Consider the following 11,275-nt stretch of genomic DNA (forward strand, 5'->3'; position numbering starts at 1 on the left):
AAAGTATTCTGAATCTCAGAAGCCAGAACAGCGAAAGGGATCCCTGCGCAGTGAAAGTAGCAATCCCTCTTGCTGTTCTGGCTTCTCTGATAGCTGTGCAGCCTGCATTCACTCCATAAGACCCACACACATTTCCCCTTACTTTTTAGGAGGGAAAAAGTCTTATAGAGCAAAAAATACGGTAAATCATAGCTCCGTCAAAACTACCCAAACAAAATGAAAGTTTGCTTCTACAGTCCTCATACTAAGCACATTTACTCAGGAATATAGCACCATTTTGTTGTGGAAAAGGCAGCATTTTAAATGACAAATAATACTAAAAACTAGAGCATTTGTAACTATGTACATGTTTGGTCAGCCAGCCAGCTCCTATGTTATTGTTTTTTAAGATGCTGTGCCAACCAGCGGCTGCACCAGTGCATCCTGGCATGCCCATACTGGCCCAGGTGCTGATTCCGCTGCCACTCTGTGTGCAGTCATTTGGGGACCCTAGAGCAATGTTTCTCAACCTTTTTCTGACCATGGCTCCCTTCCAGCCTTGTTTTCTTCATGTGGCCCCTTGTCCTACCAGTAGAAAGGTAGCTATTTTGTTTGTAAATAGAACATATTTTATTTATAATTTTTTATAATTATATAATTGCACCTGTGGCCCCCTTGAAATATCCTGGGGGCCTCAGGGGGGCCATATGGCCCCTGGTTGAGAAATGCTGCATTGGAGTGTGGTGTCAAGGTTCAGCGCTAGCTGCACTACCCAATTAAACCATGTTCTTATGAGCATGTACAGAGTGCACTCCTTACAGAGTTTGGTAATGATAACCTGCTCCTGAATGTACCTGAAATTAGAAAGCCAGAGTCAAAACATGTGGCTTGCATGGAGCCTTAAACTCCTTCATTTTCATGGTGTTGGCCTCAGGGGCTGCGTAACAGAAGGATGAAGGATCCAGCCATCCATGGTGTAAAGATGCAAGTTTCCCGACATAGCAAAATTCTCTGGACCGTCTGAACCACACCACCATGGTTACTTCTTTTGCAAATACTTTGGGGATTGCTTATCAATTAATAGCCTGATGATATCCCATTTAGGACAGTAACTTCACAAATCAAATCATGCTAATCTGGTTTTTAGGCAATTATTTGGCTGCCTCTATTTCTATCTTTCTTTTTTTACTGCAGAAGGGAGAGGCGATTCTTTGTTTCCCAATACTCTCTGCTAGCCAGAAAGGGGAAAGAGCCTTTTATGTTTTCTCTGGTGAAACTTCAGCTTCGGGGCGGCTCTTGGCACAACTCTCTTTACTTTGAAAAGGAACACGCTGAAAATCAATTCCGTGGCCTCTTCCAACACCCGAGGAGGAGCAAAGCAACCCTCTTTTGCTGTCACTTCAAAGCACTGCGAAAAGGCGAGCAGTACAGCGACGTTTGCTGTGTTGTAATTTTTGTGATCACTGCAGATGGTGACAGCAGCCGCGAAATTAAGAGACGCCTGCTTCTTGGGAGGAAAGCAATGACAAACCTAGACAGCATCTTAAAAAGTAGAGACATCACCTTGCCAACAAAGGTCCGTATAGTTCAAGCTATGGTTTTCCCAGCAGTGATGTATGGAAGTGAGAGCTGGACAATAAGGAAGGCTGATCACCGAAGAATTGATGCTTTTGAATTCTGGTGCTGGAGGAGACTCTTGAGAGTCCCATGGACTGCCAGAAGATCAAACCTCTCCATTCTGAAGGAAATCAGCCCTGAGTGCTCACTGGAAGGACAGATCCTGAAGCTGAGGCTCCAATACTTTGGCCACCTCATGAGAAGAGAAGACTCCCTGGAAAAGACCCTGATGTTGGGAAAGATGGAGGGCGAGATGGTTGGATAGTGTCTTCGAAGCTACCAATATGAGTCTGAACAAACTGCAGGAGGCAGTGGAAGCCAGGAGTGCCTGGCGTGCTCTGGTCCAGGGGATCACGAAGAGGCTGACACGACTAAACGACTAAACAACAACAACAATTTTTGTGAGCCGCTTTGGAGCTCAACATTTGCTTGTGAGCAGGATGCAAATATTGAATAATAATACTGTGCGGGGAGAGGGTTTTGTTATTAACGTGTTATTAAGCCGCCCTGTGAACCTCGGATGAAGGGCAATAATTAAATTTAATAAACAACAACAACTTATATAATATATAACTTATATATTATTATATTATATAGTAATATAATCTAATAATAGTAATGACGACAGCTTGTTTTTATTGGAACGCCGTTTCCTAATCCTCCCCCTCCCTGGCAACGGGCGTTTCCGTTCCAAACCGGAAGTGAGGCCCCGCTTGCTTTTCAAACGCCTCTCCTTGGCGGCCGGAAATGACGTTCCTCAGAGTCTTCCGGTCGCTTTCCTCGCCCCTGAGGCGGGGATGAGGCTGGCGAGCTGGAACGTCAACGGGCTCCGGGCTGGGTTAGGACCCGCGGGGTTGAGGCCGCTCCTGGACTCCCTGGGGGCGGATGTCGTCTGCCTGCAAGAGACCAAGGTCACCCGTGAGTCGAGGAACACGCGTTCACACGTGCATAAGCAGTCCAGGGCAGGGGGCGAACGTGTAGGGCCCAGAACCGGCTTAGTTGGCGCCGGCTGCCTTGTAAAGGTTTATGTCATGTCATGGCGGGGGAGGCAGTTCTGACGTGAACCATTGATGGAGAACGCGTGTTCCTCCAGACTAGATGGGGTGGGGAGCCTCCATCTGTTGTTGGACTACAGCTCCCATCATCCCTGTCCACTGGTCCTGCTAGCTAGGGATGATGGGAGTTGTAGTCCAACGACATGTGGGAGGACCCCCCCCCCAAGAGGTTGGGAAAGACTGCTCTATTTCAAAATAAAAATAAAAATTTGCATTTTCAAAAGCAGGAACAGAGAGCATATTTAACCCGTTCCCGTTCCCTCCCCTCCCCCGTCCCACTTACAACTTGGTACCAAATACAGCATATACCATATGACTTCCTTTCCATGCTTTTCCTGGTTCCTTTGCTTTTCTACTACTCCGTGTAATCCACATCTTTTAAATCATCCAATTTGTTATCTATTAAATACTCTTGTCAATTTCAACTCTGCTGGATTTACACGAGACCTGCTAATCTCTGTATTTGTCTATACTGGTTCTTGAAATAGTCAATAAGCGTCCATTCCTCCTTATAGTCCTTATTTTCGTTTTCTCAGAAAAATCTTGGGTATTTTGGGGAAACTTTTTTAAGTGTCTTTTTTAATTCGTTATATATAGTTTCTAAATATTCCTTAATTATTTTACAGGACCACCACATGTGAATAAAAGACCCCTCAATTTCACTACACTTCCAACATATACCTTTTTCTTTATTAGACATTTTTGCCAATCTGGTGGGTGCTAAATACCATCTGTGGCCCATTTTCAGACATATTTTCTTTTATCGCATAACATGCCATAAAATTCATATTTACTTTCCACAAATTTCCCATAATTCATAGTATTGTGAGCCACATCTTCTGCCCACCTAATCATGCTCAATTTCACAAATTCTTCTTTAGCTTCCCACTCCAACAGCAGTTTGTACATTTTTTATAATACTTTTATATTTGTATCTAATAAGTTTTTGGTAAACTGAGACTTTTGTTCTGCAAAGCCATTATTCCTATCTTAAACAAATCATTAATCTGATGTACCTGCTCTAGACGACGGTGTTGCTTTTGTTCAGTTGTGGGTGCGGGAGGAGGAGGTATTGCTTTTAATTTTTCCTTTATTTATTTATTTATTTCATGAAATTACTGCACCACTTTACTGTAAAAAAACACACCAAAAACCCTCAAAGCAGTTTACAGAAAAAAGATAAAACAATAAGGACAAATTTACAACCCTACTTTAAAAACTACACAAGCTAAAATAGTAAAACCACATATGTAACATGATTTGCTGTTACATTATGTGTTCTTTGTTTTTATGCTGTTAAATACCCTGAGATCTTTGGGTGAAGGGTGGTATATAAGTTTCATAAATAATAATAAGAACTACAGTCAGCCCCAGGTAGGTAGCACAGCCAGAGGTCAGGGGTGATGGGACTTTGAAGTCCTGCAGCATCTACAGCAGTGCCACTGAATCCCCATCATTGGCTTACAACTGGCATTGGGTCCAGCAAACAAACAAACAAACAAACAGACAAAACACAGGGTCTGTGGCAGATAAAGAGATTGGGTCCCTGCCCCAAGGACCTTACAAGTGCATAAGGTGAGATAAGCTTCACAAGTAGAATTAACCCCCATCAATTTTTTTCCTCCATCCATGAAGAGTAGATAAATTGTATTTTAGGGTAAGGCAGAATCATGTGCCTTTTTCCACCTTTCCCCAGCTCACAAGGGGTCATGGTGGAGATTCCTAGTTTCATTATCAAAAGCAAGATTGCTCAAAGTTGGGCACCTGACCCTACTTTTGTCATACAGTTGTATTTTGGTAACCTGAAATTGGGTGTGGGACAGGTATCAGAATGGGTTAAAAAGACGTGTCTGACACCCATCCAACATTTACAGGTGGGAAAGGCAGTGCCAACTACAGATGAGAGGCAAAGGGTCATGATGCAGGGCTGCAACATGGTGAGATATATTTCCTTCCTTGAGAGAAACATTTGGGAAAGGGGTACCCTTTGCCTAGGATTAGGATGAGGAGCCTGTGGCCCTCCCATGTGGTTGGACTACAGTTCCATTAATCCCTGACCATTGATTTAGGCTGGCTGGGGCTGATGGGAGTTGCAGTCCAACAACACCTGGCTGGCTGCAGATTCCTCCACCTCTGCTCTGGGAGTAAAGCAAGGGAGAGTGAGGAGTCAAAAGAGAGGAGGGGACAAATCTTTTACAGTGTTGGTGGAAGACATCCATTAAAAATCCTCCCCCCCCCTTGAAAAAAAAATCTGGATAAGCTACATTGCCGAGAGAACCTGCATTGCTGTGACCACATTGCTGGGTGAACCTGTAACTTTTTGCACGTTGGAAAAAAGACAACAACAGCAAAGAGTGTGATTTTTTTTAAAAAAAATGGTTTTCTGGTGTCATGTCTCCAGCCTGATGGCTTTCCAAATTCTGTTTTGTTCTCAGGGGACCTGCTGGAGGAGCCACTGGCAATAGTGGAGGGCTATAACTCTTATTTCAGCTTCAGTCGCACCCGCAATGGCTATTCAGGTTAGTGGACAGTAGCAAAGGGGATCAGCCACCTCTCAGGTTGCCAATGTCTCAACATACTCCTGTAGCTCTGTCTTAAGTGGTGACTTCATCTGTCACTTTCAGATGGCATTGATTTGCCTCCCTGCCTGAAAAATATCCCCTGCTTTTTACCGCCAATCAAACCACCATTCTTTATTTTATTCTGTTGCATATAATTTGCATACCACTTGATTTTTTTATAAACCCCACCAAGTGATGTACAAAGTGGTGTGCCTTACCTCTGTAAGGTACAGAGGTTTCAATTTGTTTCTTTCTCTTGTATCTTGGATCAAGTAGATAGCTTTATAGCCCACTTTGAGAGCCCAGAACAAACTTTCAGTCTCTCTTTATCTTCCAGGTGTTGCAACGTTCTGTAAGGTCAGTGCCACCCCAGAGGCAGCTGAAGAAGGCCTGTCTGGGCTGTTTGCTAAGCACGGTGGCGCAGTTGGTTCTTATGGAGAGACAGAGAGCTTCACAACTGAGGAGCTACAGGCATTGGACAGTGAGGGCCGGGCTGTGATCACCCGTCACCGTATTCGGTAGGAACAGGAAGGGGCGGGAGGGTCTGCAAAAAGTTCCTGTTATTGCCATTGGCAGAGCTGTGAGCCAATGACAATGCTTGGTAACTGGCAGCGGTTGGAGTCGAGAAAATTGTGGTCTTAAGAGTGTGAGCCAAGAAATGTCCAACTCAGATCTAACCCTCAAGGATAAATTTATTACAGGGCCTGTCACCTTGCTCTCAACTCTCCATTTGTGATCCTGGCTAATAATAACAATAATAATTATAGCAACTTTACAGGGTTGTTGTCAAGGAGAGTTGAAAAAAATGTGTGTGTAAGAGAGAACAAGTTTCCAAGATTTTTCAGATTTTCCTGGCCAGCTAAGAGGGCTAGATGCTTTCCTTTTAATTTGTAGCAAAATTGAGATTTTTGCAATTTTGCATCACATGCTGGGTTACACATTGAGGTAGGTAAAGTTGAAGGACCCCTGGGCAGTTAAGTCCAGTCAAGCTTGACTATGGGGTGCAGCGCTCATTTCACTTCAGGCCGAGGGAGCCAGTGTTTGTCCACAGACAGCTTTCCGAGTCATGTGGCCAGCATGACTAAACAGCTTCTGACGCAACAGGACACTGTGACAAGTGGCAGAGCACACAAAAACCCTGTTTACCTTCCTGCCGCAGCGGTACCTGTTTATCTACTCATGCTGGTGTGCTTTCAGGCTGTTACGTTGGCAGGAGCTGGGACAGAATGAATGCCACACTGACACCACTGCAGCCATAAATATTTTTAGAAGTATGCAGAATGTTTCCAACCCTTTAGGAGCAGGTTGCTGATTGCTGAGTTTTCTTTCCATTTTAACACATGGAATTTCCTGAGCATCCTCAGTCTTGATAGTGGAATTGCCTAAACTTGTTGTGAAGATGTTAATGGCTTTGGGTCTATAGCTGTCCTAGCCAGCCATGAATCAGGAAGCTTGAGCCATTAGTAACTGAGGCGTGACAGCAATGATGTGCTTTGTCCTTTCACGGCAGCACTTCAGAACAGCAGGAGACCACGCTGACAGTCATCAATGTGTACTGCCCTCGTGCAGACCCTGAAAAACCAGAGCGTGGGGACTTCAAGCTGCGTTTCTATCACCTCTTGCAAGCTCGGGCTGAAGCACTTCTCAGAGCTGGAGGGTATGTGTCACTCCTCTCATTGGCTCAGTTCAATCCTAGACATGCTTATTCTGGGACTTACTCCCTAGTCAAGCCTTTGGTGTTCCAGTCCCTTCCAGTGTTTTGGACTCCGACTCCCATCAGCCACAGCCAACACTGGTGGAGCAAAACAGCTGGAGGGAGCCACAACAGTGAGCCCCACTGAGTTCAGTACTACTTATTCCAGAGCAAGCATGCAAAGGATGCCCTAGTTAAGTTTTCATGAGATCGCACTATTGTAAAGGACCAAGCTGTGAAACTCCTGGTGAAGTTTGGGGCAGACAGATGAGTGCCCCAAACTCAATTGGCTATCCCCCAGAGGGGTAGCCAACGTGGTGTCCTCAATAAGTCATTGAAACTCCATCTCCCTTCAGCTCCAGCCAGCCTGACAAATGGGAGTCCAGCAATAGCTGGAAGTCAGCAGATCAGCAAACCCTGGGGCTAGCCACTGTTGTCTCTGCCTCCATCCTCGTTTCAATGTGGGAAGAATACTGAGCTGTGCCATAATTGCTGCAAATACATGTGAGGAACCTTGAGAAAGTCAAAGAGCCCAAATGAATGACGCTGATGATATTTCATTGCCTCAGCCGTTATCCCTTCCCTGTCCAAGCCAGCTTCCAGTCCACCAACCTTCTCCGATGGAGTCTGGACTGTTGGGATGAATGGGACCTCGCTGTCTTGCCTTTTTGCCTTGCAACTCATGCACATTTCCTCTCTCCGTCTAGCCATGTGGTCATCCTGGGGGACATCAACACAGCACACAAGCCTATTGACCACTGTGACCCGGGAGATCTGGTGAGCAATCTGCCCACTTTCATGCAGCTGCCTTTACTCTCTAACAGTACAGGGCCTGGCAGTGCTGCCGCAGCGGCAGAAATTCTGTTTCTCACAGGCATGCACAGTTGGGTGGGGAGTCTTGACACATAGGAAGCTGCCTTACTTTGAGTCGGATCCTTGGTCCATCTGGTTCAGCATTTTCATCACTGACTGGCTGCGGCTCTGGTTTCAGACTGAGGGCATTCAGACGGAGACCTTCCCAGCCCAACCTATCTTGAGATATTGGGGGTTGAGCTTGGGACCCTTCTGCATGCAAAGCAGAAGCTTTGCCACTGGGCCCAGCCCTTCCCAATGTGTTTTGGGAACATGAAGTCTGCAAGGATGTGCTTTGAGGGTGAGGAACAGTGAGACAGATTCCCTCACCCACCCCAGGCTGTGAAGGTGGGGAGTATGTGAGTGTGGGTGAATGTGGGCCGTGGTAGGGTGATTTGAGGTACAGGTGTGTTAATACTTTGTTTATTCATTACTGTATTATTTAGTTATTGCATTTATATGTCACCTTTTCTTCCAAGGAGCTCAAGGTGGTGTCCATGGTTCTCCACCTCCCCATTCCATCCCCACCACAACCCTGTGAGTTAGGTTAGGCTAAGAGATGGTGTCTGGCCCAAGGTTTCCTGGTGAGCTTCATGGCTAAGTGGGGGTTCAAACCCTGGTCTCCCAGGTCATAGTCCAACACTCTAACCCACGGGTAGGCAAACTAAGGCCTGGAAGCCGGAGCCGGCCCAATCGCCTTCTAAATCCGGCCTGCGGACAGTCCGGGAATCAGTGTGTTTTTACATGAGTAGAATGTGTCCTTTTATTTAAGATGCATCTCTGAGTTATTTGTGGGGCATAGGAATTCATTCATTTCCGCCCCCAAAATATATTCCGGCCCCCCACAAGGTCTGAGGGAAAGCGGACCGCCCCCCTGCTGAAAATGTTTGCTGACCTCTGCTCTAACCATTACAGTGCACTGGCTTAATAGTTTTGGATACTGAGCGAGTGGAGTTCTGTGTTGTGGAGCTGGATGCTTCATGGAGTTCACCCCGTCGCAGGGTTTTGAACTGCCGAACTTCTGATCGGCTAGTCCTAGGCTCTGTGGTTTAACCCACAGCGCCACCCGCATCCCTTGATGCAAGGGTTACAAGAAACCAATGCATAGACAGCATTTGAAAGCACTATGGAAATCTTAATTTGTGAAGAGGCTGCATCCTAATGTTTTAATGTTGTATTTTAATCTTTTTTAAATTGTATTTTAATCAACTTGTTTTTATTATTGGTTGTTAGCCGCTCTGAGCCCGGTCTTAGTTGGGGAGGGCGGGGTATAAATAAAATTTTATTATTATTATTATTAATAATAATAATAGCACTTAACACTTCCACCACTGTCACCTGCAGGAATCCTTTCAGGAGCATCCCGGGCGCCGCTGGCTGGACAGTTTCCTGTGGGAGCCAGACAAGGATTCCCAGGATGGGAAATGCTTTGTCGACACGTTCCGTTTTCTGCACCCTGGTCAGAGTGACGCCTACACCTGCTGGTGCAACGTAACCGGTTCCCGGCAGCTCAACTACGGCACCCGCATTGACTATATCCTGGCTGATCGTGCGCTAGCATTGTCAGAGCTGCAGGATGCTCAGCTCATGCCAGACGTCTTGGGCTCCGACCACTGTCCTGTGCGGGTGGCGCTTAGGAGCATCTGCCTGGGGGCGCCCCGCTGCCCACCTCTCTGCACCCGCTTCCTGCCTGAGTTTGCTGGCACCCAGCAGAAGCTCAACCGCTTCCTTGTGAAAGTGGAGCGGACCAGCCTGCCAGAGGAGAGGGGGCAAAAACGGGGCGGGAGGGAACCAAGTGTTGCAGGGGGTTCCAAGAAGAGACGGGTGGGTCCACCACAGAAGGGGCAAGGAGATTTGTTAAGCTTCTTCAAAGCTGGAAATGGCAGGCCTAGGGCCACCACCAACAGTGCCAACTACCAGGCTGTAATGAAAACGAGGACAGCAGAAGATTCTGGGGTGGAACCTCCTCTGGACGCTTCTGGAAGGATGGCTGATGATCATGGGATGGAGGAAGTTGCTGATGGGACCCAGCCATGCACTGGGAGTTTGAGAGAGGAGCCCACTCTGGGCATGGCCAATGGAGAAGCTCTGGGTTGTGGGAAAGGCTCGGTCCCCTCTAGTTCAAAGCAGTCCGCTGCCCTGTGGAAGTCCCTGCTGCCAGGCCCTGCTCGCCCGCCTCACTGCAAGGCCCATGGAGAGCCCTGTGTCCTGCGGACAGTGAAGAAGCCGGGGCCAAACTCTGGGCGGCGCTTTTACGTCTGCGCCCGGCCTCTGGGGAAGCCGTCAGATCCCCGCTCCCGCTGTGACTTCTTCCTGTGGGCCAGTCGGGGGAATCCTTGAATTGAGAGGAGAACTGAAATGAGAGGACGTTAGAGGCACAGTGACCCCCTAAGTGGAAAAGAAGGGGTTGGTTTCTAATGGAAAGTATCCTGGATGTCTCACTGCCTAAGAAGAGAGGGGAAGGCAGCCTCTGTGGCAGAGTGAGGCCTAGGCTTATTGCCTGGGGGGGTCAAAGAGGTCAGGCCCCAAGTTTCCACAGGATCTTTTTGGACTGTGCCAGTAGAAACTTACCTTTGTACCAGAGCACGTTGGGAGTTTTGAGGTCTTTGATGCCAGACCCTGCAGATAGGGACGTTGTTTAAAGAGGAATAAATAATTGGTTTTATTATTAAATCAACAGTTTTATGTGCTAGGACTAACACAAGCTCTGGGAGTACGCACGCAGACTACCCTGACTTGTGATGAGCATTTTCTGGATTCATGCCCACCAAACCTGCAGTTAACATTGGGTGGAGAGGTGCTCTTAAATGGTGCTCTTGCAGCAAGTTGCTCTTTTCCCTTAATTGCCCTCCCCACAAACCCCTGTAATAACAATGATGCAATTACTGGGAGGTGATTCATCCTTATTCAGGCAGGGGGGAATCGTTATTTTTTTTACTTTTGATAAAATAAAGATGTTGAAAAAGAAAATCCCTAAGCGTTTGCTCTGTGGGAACAGGGAAAGTTTGATTTCTTATGTTCTCTGAAAAGAGAGTTGGGTGATGCTGAACAGGAGTTAAGGTCCTGATTCTGAGGAATGGCAGTGCTGTTTTGGCACTCCTGATCATAGCTGTCAACCTTCCCTTTTATTTGTGGGAAATTCCCTTATTCCAGTGCCATTTCCCGCTGCTTCCCAGATTGTTAGATATCCTGTAGACTGGGACAGGTGAGACTGCTGATGCCTTATTTTCAAATCTGAAAGTTGACAGCTATGCTCCCGATCCCTGTGGCATAAACTGCCCTGAGTGCTTCAGCTGTTGTGGTGACAAAGGGATTAAGCCCAGGCTTTGCAGATTAGCACAACTGAGTTCATATTGCCTGTACAGGATTGCTTTGGGGCAAAAAGGTGTGTCTTGCTTCTCTATATGGGAATAATGCATGAAAATCCCTGCTGGCTGTCATTTGGATTGCAAGACATGGAACTTTCCCCTTTCCATGGGTTTCAGTGTGTGTGTGCTTAGGGAAAGTGGAGCCCTCTG

General features: G+C 46.7%; 2 protein-coding genes across 2 annotated transcripts in view; one reads left to right on the top strand and one right to left on the bottom strand.

Moving 5' to 3' along the window:
- The window catches only part of PFKFB1 (6-phosphofructo-2-kinase/fructose-2,6-biphosphatase 1), a 294,172-nt gene extending 292,994 nt beyond the window's left edge, over positions 1-1,178 (bottom strand). Inside the window, exon 1 of the mRNA XM_081894275.1 lies at positions 834-1,178. Coding sequence (XP_081750401.1) covers positions 834-873 — 40 coding nt within the window. The 5' untranslated portion in view covers positions 874-1,178. The remainder of the gene's footprint in view (positions 1-833) is intronic.
- Positions 1,179-2,352: 1,174 nt separating this feature from the next.
- Positions 2,353-10,727, top strand: APEX2 (apurinic/apyrimidinic endodeoxyribonuclease 2). The gene is made up of 6 exons (XM_081894361.1): positions 2,353-2,514; positions 5,087-5,170; positions 5,550-5,730; positions 6,723-6,869; positions 7,613-7,682; positions 9,102-10,727. Exons 1-6 carry the CDS (start codon positions 2,394-2,396, stop codon positions 10,095-10,097), a joined length of 1,599 nt encoding a protein of 532 aa, XP_081750487.1. The 5' UTR covers positions 2,353-2,393; the 3' UTR covers positions 10,098-10,727.
- The last annotated feature ends 548 nt before the right edge of the window (positions 10,728-11,275 follow it).

This window comes from Podarcis melisellensis (assembly GCF_964234715.1).
Source record: "Podarcis melisellensis genome assembly, chromosome: 17".
Lineage (NCBI taxonomy): Eukaryota > Metazoa > Chordata > Lepidosauria > Squamata > Lacertidae > Podarcis > Podarcis melisellensis.